At 36.6% G+C, this 22,097-nt stretch overlaps 1 protein-coding gene across 5 annotated transcripts in view; it reads left to right on the top strand.

Moving 5' to 3' along the window:
• RFC1 (replication factor C1) overlaps positions 1-22,097 on the top strand; it is a 296,432-nt gene that overhangs the window by 82,383 nt on the left and 191,952 nt on the right. For all 5 annotated transcript variants that reach the window (XM_089416372.1, XM_089416370.1, XM_089416374.1 and 2 more), the window contains 4 exons: positions 11,541-11,710; positions 11,866-12,075; positions 12,194-12,321; positions 12,423-12,630. In XM_089416372.1, coding sequence (XP_089272498.1) covers positions 11,541-11,710; positions 11,866-12,075; positions 12,194-12,321; positions 12,423-12,630 — 716 coding nt within the window. The remainder of the gene's footprint in view (positions 1-11,540; positions 11,711-11,865; positions 12,076-12,193; positions 12,322-12,422; positions 12,631-22,097) is intronic.

Genomic DNA, 22,097 nt, shown 5'->3' with positions numbered 1-22,097 from the left:
AGAACCAGAAAAGGAAAGACCTTGCCATCTGAAGTGGATGGTTCCTGCGGCTAGAACAAGACAAAACAAGGAGAACTTCATTGCTTTAAAAGATCTTCCTGTACCAGAACAAAATTCGTTGCCTTTTCAGAGGTATCACTATGCCAGAACATAATTTAGTCTCCCAAGAATTTGCTGGCTCAGATAGTACTTTTGCCCAGAACAAAGAAGAATAATAAGAGGATGTCAACTAGGGTGGAATCTTTCACCACCGAAATTGACTAGAGAGAGAGGAGGGTTCTAAAACCCTTAGTGTTAATGCTTAAGAACACATGAATTGATCCACACTTGATGATCCAAAATGAATTCATCCCTCTCATATTTATAGATTTCCTAGAGGGGTTTCTTCTTTCTTAATGATTGAGTAGACTTTACTTCAAACACCAATTTTGGGTTTTTTCGCCCAACTGCCCCAAAACTTGTCCAATAGTGGGTAAATTTTGGGTTTTCCCCCCCTTTATGGAGGACTAATAGGCTACAGGGATGGATAGGCTATTATGTCCCATTCATCCTCAATTTGTAAAGGATGTTACAGTTCCCCCCTGCCTGAAATTGCTTGCCCTCAAGCGATTGCAAATTCAGGTGCTACAAAATACGTTCACTTTCCCATGTCACGTCCTTCTCTGGCTAATTTTTCCAACTCTTAAGGAATTCCAGAATGACTCTCCATCTTAACTTCTTTTCCCGCACAACCATGATTGTCGCCAGAATCAGTTCCAGTTGCCCTTCTTTGTCTAATGGCAGTAGTTCGATAGAGTTTGTGACCTTCTGCCCTACGACCTTCTTGGGGCGTGGCACATGGAATACATTATGGATTCTGCCGTTCCTTTGTAGATCCAATTCATACGCCACTTCGCCAACCTTTCGAAGGACATTGTAAGGCCCTCAGAACCTAGGCTTCAACTTTTCGGCACCATTTTCTTGTGTTAGATTGCTTATAGGGCTACAATCTCAAGAAAACGAGGTCTCCTACTTGAAAACTGCGTTCTGTTCGGTGCTGATTTGCGTAAATTTTTTGCCGATTCTGAGCAACCTGTATGTTTTCCTTCAATACTTTGAGAATGTCTTGACTTTCTTGTATCCAATCCTTAGCAATAGGTACCCTGCGGTCTACAAAAACCCTGTTGATAAAAGATGGGGCATCATACCCACATAAAGCCGTGAATGGTGTCATCCTAATGGATAGGTGGTAGCTGGTGTCGTAGCAATGCTTCCCATGGTACAACCACTTGATCCATGCTTTTTGCTGACTTGTCACATAGTTGCGTAGGTACCCTTTAATCCACTTATTCACGATTTCTATTTGACCATCTGTCTACGGATAATAGCTAGTGCTATGGGTTAATTCGGTCCCCACTAGTGCTATGGGTTAATTTGGTCCCCACTAGGGGTTCTATTTCATTTTTATTTGCTTTTCCATTTGAAACACAATCATTGATTGTATTATTTCAATTTAAAATGGAAAGACATTTTTCTTTTAGAATGAGTGAATCCAAATATTAAATTCTAGGGTGTAAATTAGTTACAACAAATATATTATGAAATTGATATATAACTTGTCTCTTCTTAGTGATGAGCATGATAAATCATGATCTTGGGACCGTTGGGTTATGAGATTGTCATACGAAGGTCTTATCAAACCAATGAGGCCCTGCTTTTGATCTACAAAGAAACTCGTTTCACTTTAGAGAGATTATATATGGATTTTAGATGGTGTGAGCATGACTTCAGTGATACAAATGGTGTTGATTATGTAACTTTTTTTTGTCATTGCTATTGAATTCTTCAACTTTGGAAATACAACCACCTTTGAATATTTTCATTGATATTGTTTTTGAAATATTCAATGATTTCCTCAATATTGTACTTCATTTTATTACAATTTGTTTCATTACATAATTGCTCATTCATTTGTCTAATACGATAGGACACATAGTCAAAGTAATCTTGATTTTCTACAATTTTTGAAACGGATGACTACATACGGTTGAAAGAGGCACCAATGATTTTTTATTTTTTCTTTTAAGTTAGTATATTGCATTTGTAATTGTTGGAGCAGGTTCATAATAGTATTCTGTTAGGAATTAATATTTCTATTTTGAGCATTAAAATTTTTGATGTGAATGTCAATATTTTTGCACATGTTTCCCCTATTCTTCTTTAATTTATTTAAAATGTTGATATATTGAATTACTTTGAAATAGTTATCTTGGGTCCAATTAGCTTAAAGTCCCATGTGTTCATTGTATTTGTACTATGTATAAAATACTTTTTAAAAAAAATTTCTGTTTGAATTTCCATTTTCTGAAACTTTGCCTTCAAGTGATTTGATGGATTGTGATTGAAACTTCAATCTTTTTAATTAGTCTAACTTGCAAAAGGAAAAGATTGTTCATGAAATTGAATTGCAGAATTAAATAAAGACATATTGATTGAATTAAAAGACCACCATGACCTATTTGGAGTGAGCTCAATCTCCCAAGAACAATACAACAAATTAACTATATCATCATAAAGTAAATCGAAACACATTACATTTAACACTAGAGAATGACAATCTATGGGAAAGGAAATATTAAGCAATTTTATTCTATTCCATCTTGAGTTGGACATATGCTCCAAGAGTCCTTTGGAATGAAGAAGACACTCTTTTTATTATTTTTTCTTGAGAAATATGTATATGAAGAATATACATGTTTTGGCCCTTTGAGGACTCCTTAAACTCAACAAGGCTCGAAGCCATTTACAACAAAGCTTATCATGTCATTTGTAGGAATTGAACTTGGGTGGGAGGATAAGAATAATTCCTCCCAATCACTCAAGATAAACACAATTGACAAAACACACTCTTATTTATACATAAACTTGCTTTGAAACTATGATAACCAATAATAAATGTTGAATTTCTTCCTGTTTTTAGATCTTGGTAATTATTGCCTTAAGATCAATAATTACACACAAAAATTCTCAAACTTAATTTTTCATTTTTACGATTGAGTAAGCATTATTAGATTGATATAAGATATATGAGATATTGATTGATTTTTGATTACAATTGAGGACCCCGATATATATACATAGTCGGTGTGTCTTTTCAATAAGACATGTCTTTTTTTATTATTAATTATTGATTATTTATATTTATATATTATATTATATATATAATATAATATTTAAATATATATTGTTGTACATAATATAATATATATAATACATTGTTGTCTAGAAGGAAATACTTTTCGTTGCTATATAAAACATCAACACTCCCTCTTAGCGATGAAGTTATTCTTCCATGATGTTCTCTTATAGTAGTCCCAATCACACCCAACTGGTATGGGCAAGACTACCACCATAATATTAAGAGGGAGTATCTATGATGTTTCTCCTCTCCTAGTAGTCCCAAGCACATCTAGCCACTTCATATGGCGTAGGCAAGAATTGTACTAGGCGACTCATTACTCCCTTAGTCACTTCACATGACTGATCTGGGAAACCCTTGGCTAGAGGGAGAGTATCTGCCCGTTATAGGAGAAACATCACAACTCCCTCTCAACGAGGGTGGACATTCTGCATCACTCCAAGCATACCTCTGAAGTATTCAAACTTCACTTTAGACAAAGGCTTGGTGAGAATGTCAACTGTTTGCTCATTTGTGGATATGTACTGGAGTTCCACTACTCCTCTCTGTACCATGTCTCGGATGAAATGGTATTTGATCTCTATATGCTTTGACTTGTTGTGAAGGACTAGATTCTCTAAGCTTAAGATAACTTTGATTATTATAGTATATCAAAGTTGGCTCTAACTCTAGATCAAATAACCCTGCAAGCAATTTCTGAAGCCACATTGCTTCACGACTTGCATAACTGGCTATTGTATATTCCGTCTCTGTTGTACTAAGTTCCACAAACAACTGTTCTCTGCCAAACCATGAGATCATCCCTGATCCCAAATTGAAGCAACATCTTGATGTGCTTTTCTTGTCTACTACACTCCTTGCCCAGTCAGTCTGTATAACCTTGCAACTTTACCTCACTGTCCGAGAGATATTTGAGTCCATATTCAACTGTACCATGCAGGTACCTTAATACAATGCTTTGTTGCAACCAAATATACATGTCTAGGCTCAACCATGTACTGAATCGATGTGTTCATTGAAAAGCATATATTCGACTTGGTATTAACCAAGTACATCGAGGATCCAATAAGTTGTTCATACATCATGGGATCAACTAAATCTGAAGAAGAATCACTCAAAAACTTCAGATTTGTAACCATAGGTGTGGCCATGGACTTGCAATGCATCACCCCGAATCTCTACAGGATCTCAACTGTAAACTTCCCTTGGCTAAGGAAGATCTCATATGGTCTCTGCCAAACTTCTAATCCCAAGAAATAGTGCATTAAACTCAGGTCCTTCATTTCGAACTTTGAAGTGAGCTCCTTCTTGCACCCGTCTATGAGCTTCTCATCCCGTGTAAGAAACATGTCATTTACATATAGTACCAATATCAAGGGGCAACCATCTTCAACCTTGTAGTAAATGTTGGGATATGCATTACCCTTGTTAAACCCCAAGGTCATCAAATAACTGTTTATTCTGGCATACCATACCCTGAGTGCTTGCTTAAGCCTGTACAAAGCTTTCTTCAATTTACAAACATAGGACTCCTTCCCATGGATCACAAAACCTTGTGGCTACTCTATGTACACTTCTTCTTCAATCTGACAATTGGAGCAAACGTTTTGTCACAGTCTTCTCCCTCTTTTTGGGAGAAGACTCATCACTGCTGCATATACTGAGTACTTCTTAGGATGTTTGATTTCCTTGAAGGGGCCATGGTTAAATGCATGTCCCTTTGCATCCTTCAATGTACTTCAAAGCCACGTCGACCTCTTCTTGGATTTAGGAACAATGACCCTGAGTGGATCCACTGGCTCAATGGGCCCTTTTAGCTCTTCTTGATGATCTAAGGATGTTCCACAAGTATAGAAGGACCTGAATCCACATCCTTGGGAGCCTTTTGCTCCTCATCATCACGAGAGACCCTTTGGATCTCTCGCAGGTTGCATCATTCCACTCTACCTGATTGTTTGCACCCTTTGAAATAGAATCTCTTCTAGTTGTCTAGCATGGTTCTAGATGTCTTGTTCCATTTCTCCCTCTTGAACACAAATCTCTCTAGCTAAGTTTGTGCTCCACCCTGGGAGAATCCTCTTGTCATAAACTTTGCTTCGTTCTTCCCAATGCTTCCATCTGCTGCCAGAGCCTTGGCAACCTTCACAATGTACCTGCAACCCTCATTAGGAGGTCCTTTTAATCTGAGGATTGTAGGGAATTTGTTAACTCCCTCTTGATCCTTGCCTTCTTGCAAGAAGCATTGCAATCTCATCAAGCTAGAAATTCTCATCCTTGTCCTCATCATCAACATGTTGCTTTCCTTTCCTTCAAGCATGAGCTAGGGTTTCTTCTTTCAACAGAAACATCGATCTAGGTCTATCTCTAGGGTTTTATCCACAAACCCTAGGGCTTTCTTATCCAAGACTTCTAGTCTTCTAGGGTTTACAAACCCTAAGACTTCCAACTTTCATCGACACCCTGTGAATCACATCACTAGAAACCTTTCTCCTTAGCTCCCTCTGGCTCTAGAGTATATTTCAACTTTGTTCCTAAAACTGCCCAACAAGGCCTGAACGTGAGCCCTTATCTTGGTCCTGCTACTTTGCTTTCTAGAGCTTAGTTCAGCCCTATTCTATGATATCAATCAATCAAGAATACTTCATCTCAACCAAGCTACCAATTGATCCAACTTCAAGTGGCATGAGCATGGTCCAGACTTCTTGGAAGATCTTAGATGATTTCTCTCTACCCTTTTAATCTCTTAGGTTAATTTCTTATGAACACTACTAGACACTATTCACCCCACACATATTCTCTAACCATTTACTCATTGCTACTATGGGGTTAAATCTCTCCTCACGTTAAATTTTGTATTTTGCTCCATTGGAATTAGGCTATAATCCACCCACAAAGTGTTTGAGCTTGTTAAATTGTTCCTCCATAATTTATGCAATTTCTTGCATAAAATGAGGTAGAAGTTAAAAAAGTAAATATGGAGTAGATTCTTTATAATTCGGTAGTTAAACATATTTACCAGGAATTAGTGCCCACCATAATTTATGGAAATCTTTGCATAAATCTAGGTAGGAGTAAAAATTAAATATGTTGTTACATAAATATTGTAACAACCCAAAAATTTAACACTCATTTTTCCTTGCAATATCTTATTGCTCTGATACCATGTTGAATTTGTTCTTATTTCAGATCTTGGTAATTATTGCCTTGTGATCAATAATTACACACTTGAAAAATTCTCAACCTTAATTTCGTATTTATGATTGACTAAACATTTTTAGATTCACATAAGATATATGAGATATTTATTGGTGTCTGATTGCAATTGAGGGCCGCTATATATATATACATAGTTAGGGTGTCTTTTTCATTAACATTCATATCTTTTTGTTTTGATATTTCCAGAGAAAAAAAACGTAATTTCTATTAATAAAAATAAAAATTACATTTGTAGACACACATAGTGTGTATGCATATAGCATCAGACAAGAACATGTCGAGTACAAAGAGAAAGCTGAAACCAGCATGAAGGTCCATGAAAAACAAGGAGCCTAAGAATGAAAAAACTAGGAATGACAATAAAAGTACATGAAAAATTAAGGCTGACTAGTGCAAATCTTTTGTCTTTTGCCTTTCTGCCTATGCACTTTTTGCCAGCCATCAGGATTCAGTGCAACTAGAACCAAAGTCAATTCTTGCCCCACATGAGGGAATTCTTTGTCAGAATTAGAACTTTCGGAGACATGAGCTCTTTTAGAGCCCCCAGATCCATCCAGTGTCAAAGAGTCCACTTAATAGTTATGTCCTGTGTTGCACGGGTACCCGCACCCGGGGGTGGGGTTCTCGAACCCGTCCCGGGTTCCCGCACCCAAGTACCGGATTCGGGTACGGGTTCTTCCCAGACGAACCCAGAAGAACCGGGTTCTTCCATGAAGAACCGAGTTCTTCAAAAAAATTTTTTGGGTTCTTTTCCTTTAACGGGTTCTTGGGTTCTTCGGGTGCTTGGGTTCTTGGGTTCTTCGGGTTCTTCGGGTTGGGTTCTTCGAGTTGGGTTCTTTGGGTTCTTCATAAAAAAAACTATATTAAAAATTTAATTTTCAAATAATTTTTTTTATTGAAATTTAAAAAATAACTTATAACAAAGGTAAAAAACTTAAAAAACCCTAAATCTTTAAGACTTTAACTCTTTACACAAGCAAATATCTGATAGACTGATAGTGATTATTCTTGGCAGCAAAGCACCGCGACATACTAGAAGAACAAACACCGTGATCACTGATTACTAATTTCATTTAACTTTTAAGTTTTTTCCATTTGGTTGAGGCTTGAGCCGTCCCCGTTTACCATTTCCGGCGGCAGTGGGCAGCTTCAGCAGCAGTGGGCAGTGGGTAGCTTCAGCAGCAGTGGACAGAGCAGCTTCAACAGCAGTGGTATTTACGAGTTTTCGTTTTCAATTTTATTATTCCATGAAAAAGTTTCACAAGACCCGTGTGTGAAAAATATAAGTGCATTATAATTTATATTACACATTTGAATAGTGAACACCCACAGGGGCTCAACTACATTAAGCTGCATTACACTTTCATTGTAAGTGGATCGCAATTGCCCACTAGCAGTCACTACTGCAATATCCCTAATGCCATAGGTGTTCGTGATTACTTAAAACCAAAAATCCAGGCCTGTAGACCTGTGTTCTCTGTTCTGACGATGAGCTTTGTGGAATGGAACGTAGCCACCATCTAATTTGTAAGGCTCCTTGGAGCATATTAGCAAGTTTAATTGCAATATTTTCCATCGACACGTAACATTGAGCTGGCAAAACATATAATAAATAATTCCCTTCTCTATACAGATGGACATCCAATTGTAACAACTCAATTTAAAAGCTAAATATGTCACTTATGTCGAGAACATAGAATATATGGCATCGAAACCAGAACTGGAAAAGAGACCTCTTACTCTGTAATTTGAGCCTGCAAATTCTTGTAAATCAATTTGGAATGAAACATTCATTCTCGAGCCAAATAACCATCAAATTATAAACTGTAAATGCACACATACAGGTTCAGACATTTTCGGTCAAATAGAAAGTAGGATTGAGACCAGCCATAAGCTGTAATTAGCTGATGCTGTTAAATGGCGAAGGGCTATTTTGGACAATGGCTAAATTAAGTATCAAAATCTGCCAATTTCTCACAGCATTCTCAAAGTTTTCTTGTTTAAAGTTGAAAAAATATACAAATTCAAATTTCATATATATTATTAATTATAAATTTATAATTTATAAAATATAATTATTAAAATTTAATATTATTATATTACCCGACGAACCCACGCACCCTGTTTCCAAAAATGCCGTCCCCGTCCCCGTCCCCGTCCCCGCACCCACGTTTCCTGGCAACATAGGTTATGTCATTTCAGTAGGACGTTTATTTTTTTATTGATTATTTATATTTATTTGTGGGCACCATCAATGCCAGAAAAACGGAAAAGAAATGCAGATCTATAGATGAAAAAGTAGATGAAGACTAGAAAGCAGAAATCGAAATGAGCCCAAAGGTGAATAATGATTCTGATAAAGATATGGAGGAATAATCTACCAAGGACAAATTTAGAGAGGTTGCACCTGTTGAGAAGAAGTATGGGACATTGTTTGAAGCAAATTCACACTCCAGGATTATTATTTTTCATAATGAGAGACATCTATGCAGAGCATCAACTTCACTTTTGTCTCCTGGTTTACATTATAGTGGGTTGTTTCAGGGGATGGCAAAGCTTGACAATGATGCTGGGATCAGTTATATAAGGAAGGTATAACAGATATATGTTGGAGCATTCTACAGGCACACTTACAATCCTGGTATCAATTTGCAGCTTCTGGATTGTATGCAATGAAGATTCTCGAGGCTTGTATGGGACTTAGTAATACAAGTTTGGATTGCTTGGGACAAACAATCTCGGGAGTCGGGAAGGGAGGATTGTAATGTTCCTTTTCCGAGAATAGTTGACAGGAAATAATTAATTTAATTATTTAATTTCATCTTAAAGGTGATAGTGAGTAATTAAATAAAAAAAGGGAATTATAAGTGACTTTTGATTTAATATAGAATCAGAACTTATAAAAGTCACTTTATTATTAAAGGTGACCCATGGTATTTGGAAGAGAAAAATTATGAAAAGGAAGATGAGAGTTCATTTGGGGGTTGAATGAGTATTTATATTTTTGGGTAATAGTCCCGGGTGCTCGTGGCTTAAGGTGGGAGGTAGAAACCTTCATTGTATTTCACGGTTTCAGTGTTAAAAGACATACCCTAGCTGGTGGATGTTGGTTTTGGTGTTGAAAGACACACCCTAGCCAATTATTGTGTTGCGGGTCATTAGTTGTGCTTGAGAGGGCTGAATTATTATCTCTCAGAAGGGTCGAGTTAGTTAACTGAGTTGCTAGAGGTTAGATTGCAAAAGTCCGAGAATCAGAAACCCAATATATCTTCTAGGTTGTTGATGTTATATCTCTTTGGCAATTATTATTAAATAAAATAAAATTGGGTTTCTTGCATATTGTCTGCAATTTATGGATCTGTGTTGCATTTTTAATTAGTATTTCCGGCAAAAATTTATGCTGTAATAATCTGGGAATTTTTAGCAAAATATGAAAAAGGAATATTACAACATCCTTTGAGATTGTGAATGGAAAATTGGATATATAACATCGTTTATTGTGAGGCTTTATTATTGTAATGTTTTCATATGTTGATTTCTATTGTAGGGAACCCTTGTATTGTTGATGTGAAGGCCTTGTAATGAACCATGAGTTGTTTGGATAATGTGATGTGAGGATTTAGTTCCTGTTATTATTGTTGTTGTTGTATCTAGCTTACACCTAAAAAACCTAATTGCTGATATGGCATCACCTTCATACCGACATTTTGAATAGTATACCTAGCTTTCCAAAGATTATTTTCTGGAATATATTTCAGCACACTGGGGCTGATTTGTGGTGTGTATGGTAGTTGCTATTTCTCTATATATTCATGCTTACTCCCTCTTTGATCCTTGCTTCCTTGACTCAATTTTCCCAAGGTGTGATTAGGCACTTGGTCTTGGAGTTTTCCACCTGTCTTTCATGCTCACACCATTCATACTTTCACATATGCTACTACCACTTGTTTTGCCTAGGCTAAGTCTTTAATATATCATCTTGTGAGTCTACTCTATAGCCTTAGCAATGCTATCTTTCAGGGAGGCCCCGGTTGAATTGGAGAAGATCCAACCAAAAGTGAGAGGAAGAGCCAGTGTGGTGACAGTGGGTAGTCTTTTTGAGTTGCATAAGACTGGCTCCTTGATGCTTGGGACTTTAGATCATTCAAGGTTGCTAGATTTTGTTGTATCAAGACATACAATGAAAGTGCTGATATATTATGGGACAATCAAAAGGACGACCACTTGTTTACCCTAGAAACATTATGGCAGGCACTCAGAGAAGAAGAGCCATATAGAAAATGGGCAATATGGAAATGATCCCTGAGAGGGATAGTCCTAACCTGGTGTTAAAAGTCTGATAAGTAGAAACCATTCAAGCAATGGAAAAGTCATATCTTGAAGAAACCTTGGCATTTGGGCCAATGTCGAAAACCTCAGACCTTGAGCCTATTGGGAAGCAGTGAGTGCATAGGATAAAGATAAAAACAAGTTGAATGGTAACAAAAGATACAGAAGATGGAAAGTAGAATAAAGAAGCTGACAGAAGCAAAAAGATATGAACCGAAGGAAAAACAGGATTGAAGTTTTGAAAGCAAAGGGAAAATTAAGAAGGATTGGACACAAGAAAATACATTTCTCAGGGATTGACTTGGTTTAACTTTTTTAGAACTCAATACTTCCAATCACTGTTGGAATGACTCACAAAAATCCAAGAAACAAAGGAAGGTCGTTAAATTGTCATTTTTTAATCAAAGCAGACATTGGGGACTATAGTGGAAAAAACTCAGGGTATGCTTTGGTGAAAATTTTTTGCAGTCTGATTAAATAAAATATCGGTCATCATCTGAAATTTGATCTCAGGGTACGTGACAATAAATCAGGTTGTATTGTATTATATTCCAAAAAAGACGCAGCATTCAAATTGAAACGATCAATTGACTTCACACTATAACGGTTACTATTTTGTCACTTTCAACTCATATCCATATATATATATATATATATATATATATATATATGCTATTGCCCTCACCGATTTCTCATATATGTAGTACGATCATTTGTATGATCTATATATATGCTATTGCCCTCACCGATTTCTCATATATGTAGTACGATCATTTGTATGATCTATGTATGGCTGACAATGGCTTTTTTTTTTCAGCCAATCAAGGTCAGATTGGCAAGGCTTCTGGTGGGAAAACAGGTAAAAAAGGTGTGCATTCAGAAGTGTCTCACAAGCAAAATATTGAAAATACTAAAGGAGATACATTGATGTGGACTGAGAAGTATCGGCCAAAGACTCCTGATGATATTATTGGCAATCAATCCATTGTATGTATAATTCTTGATGCATCACTAACTTTTAGAGTTCAGCTGGTATTGTTGTGTTGTCTATTTGGTTTTGTATCTATTGAATCTGTTGTAGTTGGAGGTGCAAATCCAAATATATAAAAATGATTCAGCGTACAATTGATAAAAATGTACAGGTGAAAAATTTGCATGATTGGTTGGCACACTGGGATGAGCAGCATCTGCATACGGAGGGTAAAGAAAGTAAAGGCAAAAAACGTGGTGGTGGGAGTGTAAGTAGTGGTAATGTGTCAAAAAAAGCTGTTTTACTGAGTGGGACACCTGGTATTGGGAAGACAACATCGGCGAGACTGATAAGCCAGATGCTTGGTTTCGAAACTATTGAGGTAACATGGATTGCATGTCTTTATTCAGTTTAAATCTCTTAGGTTAGTTTTGTATGTGCAACTTGTGTCAGAGTGAATGGGGCCTGTTTGTAAGCTGGAATATGCTATGATGACACAGGTAAATGCTAGTGATAGTCGCGGGAAGGCTGATTCTAAGATAGAGAGAGGCATGGCAGGGAGCACAGCAAATTCAATCAAGGAGATGGTCAGCAATGAATCACTGAGTAGAGGCAGCTTCATGGATGGGTAATTTTAGCTTCTTGTATGAGATTGAGCTGTGGAAACAAAAATCATGTACTGTGACTGATGCTGATTTGACATCTATGTACTGTAAATTTTTTAAACAGGTCAAAGCGTGGGAAGTCTGTTTTAATTATGGATGAGGTTGATGGGATGTCTGGAGGAGACAGGGGAGGAGTGTCAGATCTTATAGCTAGCATTAAAATAAGCAAAATTCCTATCATCTGTATCTGCAATGATCGCTATAATCAAAAATTGAAAAGCCTGATTAACCACTGCCTCCCTCTGAATTTCAGGAAGCCAACTAAACAACAGGTAACTAAGTTTCTTGTAAAGTTTTCTGCATTGTTAAGATGATTTTCTTTATAGCATCGCTTTCCTAAATTATCCCTTCACATCTTTATGAAAAGCATTGCAGGATCTTAAGAGGAGCCTAGGAAGATCAGTTTGATATATTGTTATGCAATTCTGCTTCAGTATTTACATTACAGAAATGCTTATCTTCCATGTCTTTGGATGTTGCTGGGTTCTAGCTGTTTTTAAATGGTTTGAATGCGACTTACACATTAGTTTCTTTGGCACTCGTGTACTTTTGGTCATATTCCAACTTTTGGCCAGTTCTGGTTCTGATAACATTCGTGATATTTGGTAGTTTTAGTGATCTTCTATTTATTCATTGCAATATTATTGACATTTTTTAACATGTTGTCAGAGCCATAGGTTTTGACATCCATTTAGCAATGTTTATTATCAAAACTTGGCATTGATAACTTGAGCAAAACAAGGTGGTGGCAGGGCCTTATTTTGTCTTTTTGTTTCTTTTGTTTTTTTTTTGTTTTTTTCTTTGGAACAAAATACGTGAGCAAAAGTCCTAAGAATCTACAGTAGGTTTTAGAGAAAAAGAGTTTGCATATGGATACATTCTCCACAAACTCTCTTAGTAGGTTGAGGGATTCTTTGCTTCTTTGTTTCAAACTCCACAGCTAGATATATTTCTTGGATCGAACCTCACAAGAACAGAAAAGTTGCTTGATGGCCTTGGTGAAGCAAGGCTATGTCAATTAAAAGTTGTTTAAGTTTTAGAAAAATACGGCGACAACAATGATATAAAACAGGATCAACAACGAGATATAAAGCAAAAGAGAGATTAGTAAGGCAAATAAGTCTGCCAGCAAATTATTTGGTGTGGAAGTTTTAATACGCAGAATATAGTAAATTACTAGTGGAGGATAAGATGAGATGAGTTTATTACTGTCCAACGAATGACCGAACTAGCTAAAAGGGACTACCCAGTGTATAAATGGTGACACAAAGTGGGTGTGTGAAAGCCACTCCCACAAAAGCAAAAATCAAAGCTAATCTATATGATACAATGATCTCAACGTCCAAAAGAAATACAATGATCTGGGGCATAATACAAGGGAAAGAGAGCCAAGGCTCAAAGTGCTTGTTGTTGGAAGGAGAGGCTGTTATTTTTCTAATACGAGATTTGATTTGTTTATACCTCAACAATTTATTAAAGCCCAGAAAATATTTATCTCTGATGTTTCTGAAATTGCTGATAAAATAAACACAGGTATATTAACTCGGAAAATAAAATGCAGCAGAAGTAAAATGGAGAAATCAAGCACACTACAACAACAAATTTGTGCCCAAGACAATCTTCCTTGTTATTAAATTTGTGAGGAAAATTTAGACCTAGACCCACAGAGAATACACAGAAAAATTCAACTGCTGGGAACTTGGAATTTGACTCCACTAGGAAAAATCGGCCTCAAGGGAATTGGCACTGCTGAAGAAACTCGACCTATGGAAAATTTAGCTTCCCTCAGTAGCAAATTCGGCCCCTCTCATTCCATCGTACGACCCTTGCATACTTGAGAAATTCAGCCTCTGGATATTTTGGCCCTCCTCCAATAATTCGGCCTCTGTTTTCTAGGTTCGGCATGCTTAAAATTTTCTTCAGAAATTCCCCGCTGCAATTCTTCTTTCTCTTCAGTCTAATCAAGCTTCTCGCTCTTGAAAAAATCGCTTTCTCTAAAATTTTCACTTTTCCAGTTGTGAACAATGCGCTCTATCATCAGACACACCTTGCAACATCAATCATGCCTGACAATGGTGTCACCTTAAATATAGTGTTGGACATTGGATAAATCAACGCTTCCTGCGTGTTTCGTGACATACACTAACTGCCTTTCGTGGATCCTTATCTCTGGCGATGCGATTGTTAACTAAAACCTGTGGGTTTTGGTCTAACGACAATCGTGATTACCAGCAAGTGGTATCAGAGCGTAGGTCACGAGTTCAATACACACCCGACTCGTGTTGGGGGATGGGAGATTGTTGGACATTGGATAAACCAACGCTCTCCGTGTGTTACGTGACATGGACTAACCGCCTCTCGTGGATCCTTATCTTTGGCGATGCGATCATTAACTAAAACTTGCGGGTTTTGGTCTAACGACAATCGTGATTCCCAACATATAGCAACAAGTGCAACATTTGTAACCAAGTCACTTGGTCACACCATTTCTCAATAGCTGTCACTCTGTCATATCTTAGTCACAACAACAACAAACAAATAGGCAGCCCTAATTCTGAGCTCTAAATTTTTATCAGCAACAACACGAGTTTGAATTTGGAAAAGACGAGTTGAGAGCTTCAGTTTAGATTGAGGCAAGGACAAGCTATAAACTCCAAGTCATGATTGGAGAGAGTTCAGTTCAAACTCAGTTAACCAAGTCAATCACAACTACAGTTCCAAATTTGCAATTGTTTAATTATAAGTGCGAGTTTAAAATTTAGAAAAAGACGAGATAGTGAGTGAGTTCAACTCAGTTAACAAGTCAACTCAACTCCATGTTCCAAATTTAAACTTGCCAAATATAGCACGATTGAAATTGATAAAAGGATGATGAAGGCACATCTTTGATTCATTATTGTCTTTCACGAGTTTGTGTGTGAGCAGAGTTCCTTGTTGTGAGTGCACATTAGAGGCGCTAGTGTACAGTATTGTAGAGAGCCTCCTTGCTGCAGTTTTGCGCTAGGAAATAGGAGTTTAGTCATAAGTAATGGGGAGCCTCCTATGCTAGGAAATAGGCAACTTGTGGGTAAGGAAATCGGGCCTATCCCAACGCAAGGAAGTAGGTGAGTAAAGGCTTATAGTTTGTAGGGTGTGTCCAGCTCAGTGTTACAGGAACCATCCCCCCTTGCCCCATGGATCTGGGGGTGAAACCGCGGATCCGAAAATCGGATTTGCCACCGATCCTAAGGCGGAACTGCGGATCCGAAAATCGGATCCGCCACCGATCCTTTGATGGAACTGCGGATCCGAAAATCGAATCCGCGGTTCCGCCTTTTTTTGTCGATTCCTGGAAAATTAGATCCATGGGGGCTTGATCCGTGGATCCGGAAAGGATTAGGTGCGGATCTGTGGAGGTTCGGGTGTGTATCCACTACGGATCACGGGCGGATCCGAGAGACGGTGGATGATTCACACGGTTCCACGAGGTTTTTTTTTTCATTTTTTGTTTTTTGTTTTGTTTTTTTGTTTTTTGTTTTGTTTTGTTTTGTTTTTGTTTTTGTTTTTGTTTTTATTTTTGTTTTTGTTTTTTCTTTTCTGGAAATTTCAAACTGTTATGTGAGGAACTACACTTTTCGAATACTCTCAAGGTGCTTCTTCATGCTCCCTAGGCGCTTCCCAGATGCTCCCTAATGGTAATGTTAAATTCTTAAAGTAAAAGTGACATTCTCCTTTATCTTTCATTTCCATCCTTTTACTTAAATTTTTAACATTACCATGAAATGAGGATGTTTGAGAGTGTTTCCAACCTCATCAAATTTGATATGGAGAAAATAGAATTTCATATCCCATTCAAAATTCAACAAACTTAACAGTTTTCAGGATCAATGGGATTGTGGCATTTCATTGGATTATATCATGTATGAAGGCAAGTGATTGGCATTTAATCAAGAGCACTAAGCCCTATATGTACCCCAGTGTTAGTGTTGTTGATTGTTGAACTCCTTTGTCATGGCCTTAGCAATTATGTACCCTTCACACAAGTCAAAATCATTGATCGGGAATGTTAATTTTTCTTTACCATATTATGAGGCTTGGATCAAGCTGTTTGATCAAAATTAGGCAATGTTGGCTGATATCCCTATAGAATTGAAGTTGAGGCAAAGGCTAGACAAGTGAAGAGGAATCTAGATTCTAGATGGTTGATCTTGGAATAATTAATCATTGATGTACAATGGATGCCGTATCTATCTTGATTTATGTAACAATATGCATGTTTTCATGTCTTAGACAACTAATTTGGTATTTTGGATGTTTTTTTTAATATAAATGCAAATATATATATATATATATATATATATATATATATATTAGACGCTTCTGAGACACTTCGCTTCCCAGATTTTTTAGGAAATGACGCTTTTGCATCCCCACTTCCAAAAAACGTCCCTGCTTCGTGCAATGTTGGTCCAGCTAGTCTAGTGAGGACAAGTGAGTTCTCTGAGCCACTGTTTGCCTTGTAAGAAATCAAATTGTTCAGTCTCTATCAATAAGGAATATGTTAAATTTGGCAACTAGGGCCAAACATCACTTTGGACAGCTCTTATGAGGCAGCTGATATTTTTCTTGGATTCCTCTTTCCAAGAGGTGTAAGATTGATCTAAAGATCATCCCATTCTGACATATGTACAACTGAAATTATGAATTTATTTTGATTATGGATAAATTGTCAAGGTCGACCAACCATCAAATTAGCCTCCTCCAGCCTTCAACGTTGCATATAAATACAAGGTGCCTCCTCCTCATTTTGGCATCTCATCTCATTCATCTTTCTCTCTCTCTCATCTTGATTGGGTACGAATTTCTGGGCCTTTCTCTCTCCACACGTGCGAAAGATTGTCTTTTCTAGCTATCGCGTTGACCAAATTTGAGGAGGTCGAAATTTCAGGAGATCGAAATTTCAAGAGGTTGACTTTGACCAGCGTTGACCTTGTTTGAATTCGGTTTTGTGAGGAAGAATTTTGTTTGGGCAGGCTATTGTTTTGGGCACAAAAGTCGAGGCAGTTTGACCCTTGTGTTGACCAACGTTGACTTCCCTAATTTAGGTTGACGCGTTGACTTTTGTTGACCATATTTGACTAGTTATTTTCAGACTGTTTTGGGCTGCATTATCTTGCTATTGGAGGTCGAGTTGACCAAGGTTCACTGAGCTATTTTGGAGGTCAATCAGCCGTGTTGACCAGCGTTGACTTTTTGGTTATTGCTTTCTGTTTTTTCTGTTTTGATTGATCAGTTTGGGCAAGTGAATATTGTAAATTGTACTCTCTCTCTCTCTGTTGAACTTTTGAAGAATTAAAAGAAGATGATCAAGGGTTTCCCCACATTGGGGTTTGTCCCTGGCTTGTGCCATATCTTGTGTCCTCTTGTGTTGGCTTGTCTTTTGCTATTATTGTTTATGTTCTATCTGCATTTTACTATCATTTTGATGTGATTGCTATATTGGATATGATATTGGGCTAATAAAGAAAATTGAAGTAAAATTGCTCTAAGCATAGAACATACCATTGTTATCCTAAAATTAACATGGTATCAGAGTTGACGTGAAGACAAAGCCCAAGTAAGAGTGAAGAGCAATCACTAAGAGGAGCAATCATTGATCAAGAACAAGTCTCAATGGCCTCCACATCCTACTTCAAGTCTGATGATAAGCTTCATGATAAGTCTGATTATCATGCATGAAAGATCTAGAATAAGAGATGAACACCAAGCTATTGATGAAGTTGTACCAGAGAAAGAACTTGTGATTGCTGCACTACTAGGTTTACCAAAATCTTGGAGCTCTTTTGCATAAGGAATTAACAACTGGAAAGATACACCAACCTTTGAACAAATGTGGAATGCATGTAGTCAAGAAGAAGCTCACATCTCATTAGTAAGTGACAAAAAGGAGGATGAAGAAAACAACACTTCAAATGCCTACTCTGCTCATCACAAGACACTACAAAAGTCATTGTCCTGAAAATCCAAGAAACAAGAAGAGAGAAGAGAACATGCAAATGTTGTTGATGAAGCTCCAACTAAGAAAACAAGATTGAAGAATCTGAAGTCAAAGACCTATACTATTATGTCTTCTCTCACATATCCTTGTAAGTCTACTATTTTAAGTTTTGTAATGTTTTCTTTTATGTTCCGATTTCTAGAGTTTTTAGATCTAATATATCTTGTTAGAACTTTTTGAATTGTTTAGATCTAATATATCTTGTTAGAAAGACTAGATTAAGAGGGAGCCTTCACCATTTTATCAAAAGATAAGTACACTGTACCCTTGTAATAACTGAAATAAAGTCCTAGGAACGAAAACCTAGCTGTATATTCTTCCGTATGATCAAAACCCTAGCCTGGTCAAAATTGTTATCTAATTTTGGAGTTTGATGTTTGCATCTAAGGTTTACAACAAAATTGTAAAAAGATGGAAATAACAATAAATCCTAGATATGAAATGTTGGTTTCATTTGTGACATACATGATTTGGCTTTATTGATGAGATCTAGGGTTTGCAACAAACTCTAGTAAAGTTGGACATGTAATTCTAAGGGCAAATTGTTGAAACCTTATGATTAGATTGATATTTTGATTGAGTTGCTAATATCTAAGGTTTTATGTCTCGAAGATGGAGTCTAGGGCTTATGACAAAACCCTAGCTAGATGTTGAAGTCTAGTATATAAAATATGTGACCCTTGTTAATTATGAACCTAACTAGGTTTAGGTATTTGATGTCAAAAGCTTGAATGTTTTGATGCTTCAATTGTAATTGCATGATTTTGATATAGTTGGCTTCATGCTTTTGTATATTTGTATTTGCTTGTACTTGCAATTAAAGTTTTGCTGGTACATAATCTTCAAGATGTTGAAGATGTTCATAATTGAAGATGATAATAATAATGAGCATGATGAAGGAAGCTACAAGAATGATGATGATCAAGATGACCTTGATGCCATGAGAAAGAAATGAAGCCTTGAAAGGTTGAAGTCTCTCCAATGTTATAAAAGAAGGAAGTTGTTGAATTGAGAGGAAGCTTGAATAAAAGAAAGGGTATATCTCCCCGGTTAAGACAAAAGGCATTTTATGACAGTGATAAGTAAATACCTTGAAGAAAGAATGAAAACCGAAGAATGAATGAAAGTACTACAGATGGATTTGCAAACAAAGAGTTGAGAAGTACTGAGGTTGTATTTGGTGCTATTGAGGAAGTAAAAGAAGAAGAAAGCTTCAGACAAGTTGTATTTGGATAACTTGATGATGATATAACATCAGAATGATTGAGAACCGCGAAGGCTTGTGTTTACTTGTATATATGTTTGAAGGTTTATTATTGATTGGTGTTGGGATTGTGCAAGATCTCTCCGTAGAAGGTTGAACGTTTGAAGCATGCTTGGATTGGTGGATATATATATGATTTAGTTGATTAGGAGAGATAAAGCATCTTGTGGCAACAAGATGCTTGGGAGGACATCTGGCTGACCTATGTGTTGATCCCTAGATCTCGTAGTAGGGAGGGTGGCATTGGCCTTGGAGCTTAGACCTTGGATACACACCTAGATCCCTGGGTTGGTGTTAAATCTTAGAAGCCTCATGTTACCTAGAGTGGCTAAAGCTTGAGTACACCTTAGTGCCACCCGATTAGAGTACCTTGGTAAGGTATCTAATCTGTAGCAGTGCGCGTGCTGTGACTCTTCATAGAACATATCATTTTGAGATCTTCCATGTACCTCTGTATATATGTAATTATGAATATCTTCCTCGTTAAGAGGGAGTATTGAAGAATGTAACTAGTGTCGGTCTTCATAATTGTATTTGAGTCGTAATGTAATGTATTTGTCAAAAAGAAAGAAAAATAAATAATATTGTAAAAGAAATTGACTTATTAAAGCATGGGTGTCATGCTTGGGTTAATGATATTTAGATCAAAGCCTCCATTGTAGGCTTCTAGGGTTTATGTTAAGAGTCCTTGTCCTTGTCATCATGTAAAAGACCCTACTTGGGCCTTATCTATTAAGAAAGGAATTTATTTTGATGTGAATTAGGTCTTTTAGGCCTCCTCCAGCAAGCCAATCTCAACTTGGACAAGTCGGCTTTATTGGGAGGCTGCAGGTAGAATCTACAATATAAAGGCATCAACTCGACCTAATTTGGAGCATATTCACAACAAGTTCGATTTGCAATTCTTGGAGAAGGAAAGAGGGTGCGAAATTCAATGAAGAAGGAGAAAATCCTAGCGAAAAAGAGGAAACACTAACGAAGAAGTTTGGAGACCATTTTCTCTCTCTCGTGATTCAAACATGCAAAATTATGGAATTGCAGGAAGGCCGAAGTTGCACGGCTGCAGTAGGGCTGAAATTCTAGAGTAGCTGAGCTGAAAATTTTGGAATAGCTGGCTCGAAATTCTATCTTTGATGCAATATTGTTGCAGTTGATCTTTGATGTTTGGAAGGACAATTTGAGGGCTAACTTAGTGGAGTGAGGAAGGTCTTTTGGTTAGGTCTAATGTCTTGGTTTGTCTCAATTTGATTTGAATTTGCTAGTGGAAGAGGTTGTCTGGGTTTTCTCCTATAGAGGGGTTTTAGCCTTGGTTGAGTGCCTATATCTGGTGTCATTGATCTTTATATTTTGATTTGATGATTGCTTGTTGAAAAGAAGATAAAAGAATATAAAGAAAGTTAGTAAGACTAAAAGAATATCACAAGTAATTATCAATATAAGAGAATCTTTTTGCCTTTCTGATTTTCTAACAGAAACAAGTTACACAACTAGTCACATGTCACAAATCACTTATAATGGAAGAATTAAGCTTTAGGAATGCGTAATAGATTGAGATAAAATAAATCAATTTCTTGAAATGGTGATTAACCAGATATCGATAGGGTTTTAAATGAACTATTTTCTGATTTTTTAATATTTTTTGAGTTTTTGAGCTCTTTTTTATTTTATTTTTAAATTCGTTTATTGGTGGGATCAATCATACATGATCGTATTATACCATACTAATATGGAAATGGTACGGTGAATTGTATGTTCACTATATGAGGCTTGCAAGTATAGGCTATGTTTTAGATGGTTTTTTTGTGATATTGTTACGAGTGTAAATAACTAATAGGTTAATAGTGATTAGTATTTTGAGGAGGCATGTCTCAAAAGACATGATTGTTCATGAAGGGGTACCCATCTTGGTATATATATGGGACCCTCAGTTATAAACATCTCGTATTTTTCATACATTCCTATATTAATATATTTTCCTATCATGGATATTTATATATTTCAGATCTTCTGAGTATTCTGTTGCGTATATGAACTTTGTTCATAACATCTGGTATTAGAGCTGCTCGAACCTCTGGCTGCTCAATCACTACATAGAGTCAGTTTGACCTGGCCTTTGGCCATCAACTCTCCATCAACTTTGTTGTTGTTGTGATCGAAGTGTTTCGCTACACAGTTTTGGAGATTCTCCATTTTGCTGTTACGCCTTTGGCTTTAAAAAAAAACGAAAAATTAGAAAAAGAAAAAGAAAAAATAGTAATATATATATATATATATATATATATATATAGAAAAAAACTCTATTATTAGAAAAAAGAGAGAAGAAAAGGTCTATATATATATATATATGAAAAAAATATTAAAAAAACTTAAAAAAAATAAAAAAAAATATATAAAAATTAAAATAGAAAAATAAAAAAACAATAAAAAAGTTAAAAAAT

Source organism: Pinus tabuliformis, chromosome 3_2 (genome assembly GCF_031772625.1).
Source record: "Pinus tabuliformis cultivar Carrire ecotype Pingquan chromosome 3_2, CPIR1, whole genome shotgun sequence".
In the NCBI taxonomy this organism is placed as follows: domain Eukaryota; kingdom Viridiplantae; phylum Streptophyta; class Pinopsida; order Pinales; family Pinaceae; genus Pinus; species Pinus tabuliformis.
Note: the sequence above shows the minus strand (reverse complement) of the source record. Positions and strands in the feature narration are given on the sequence as shown.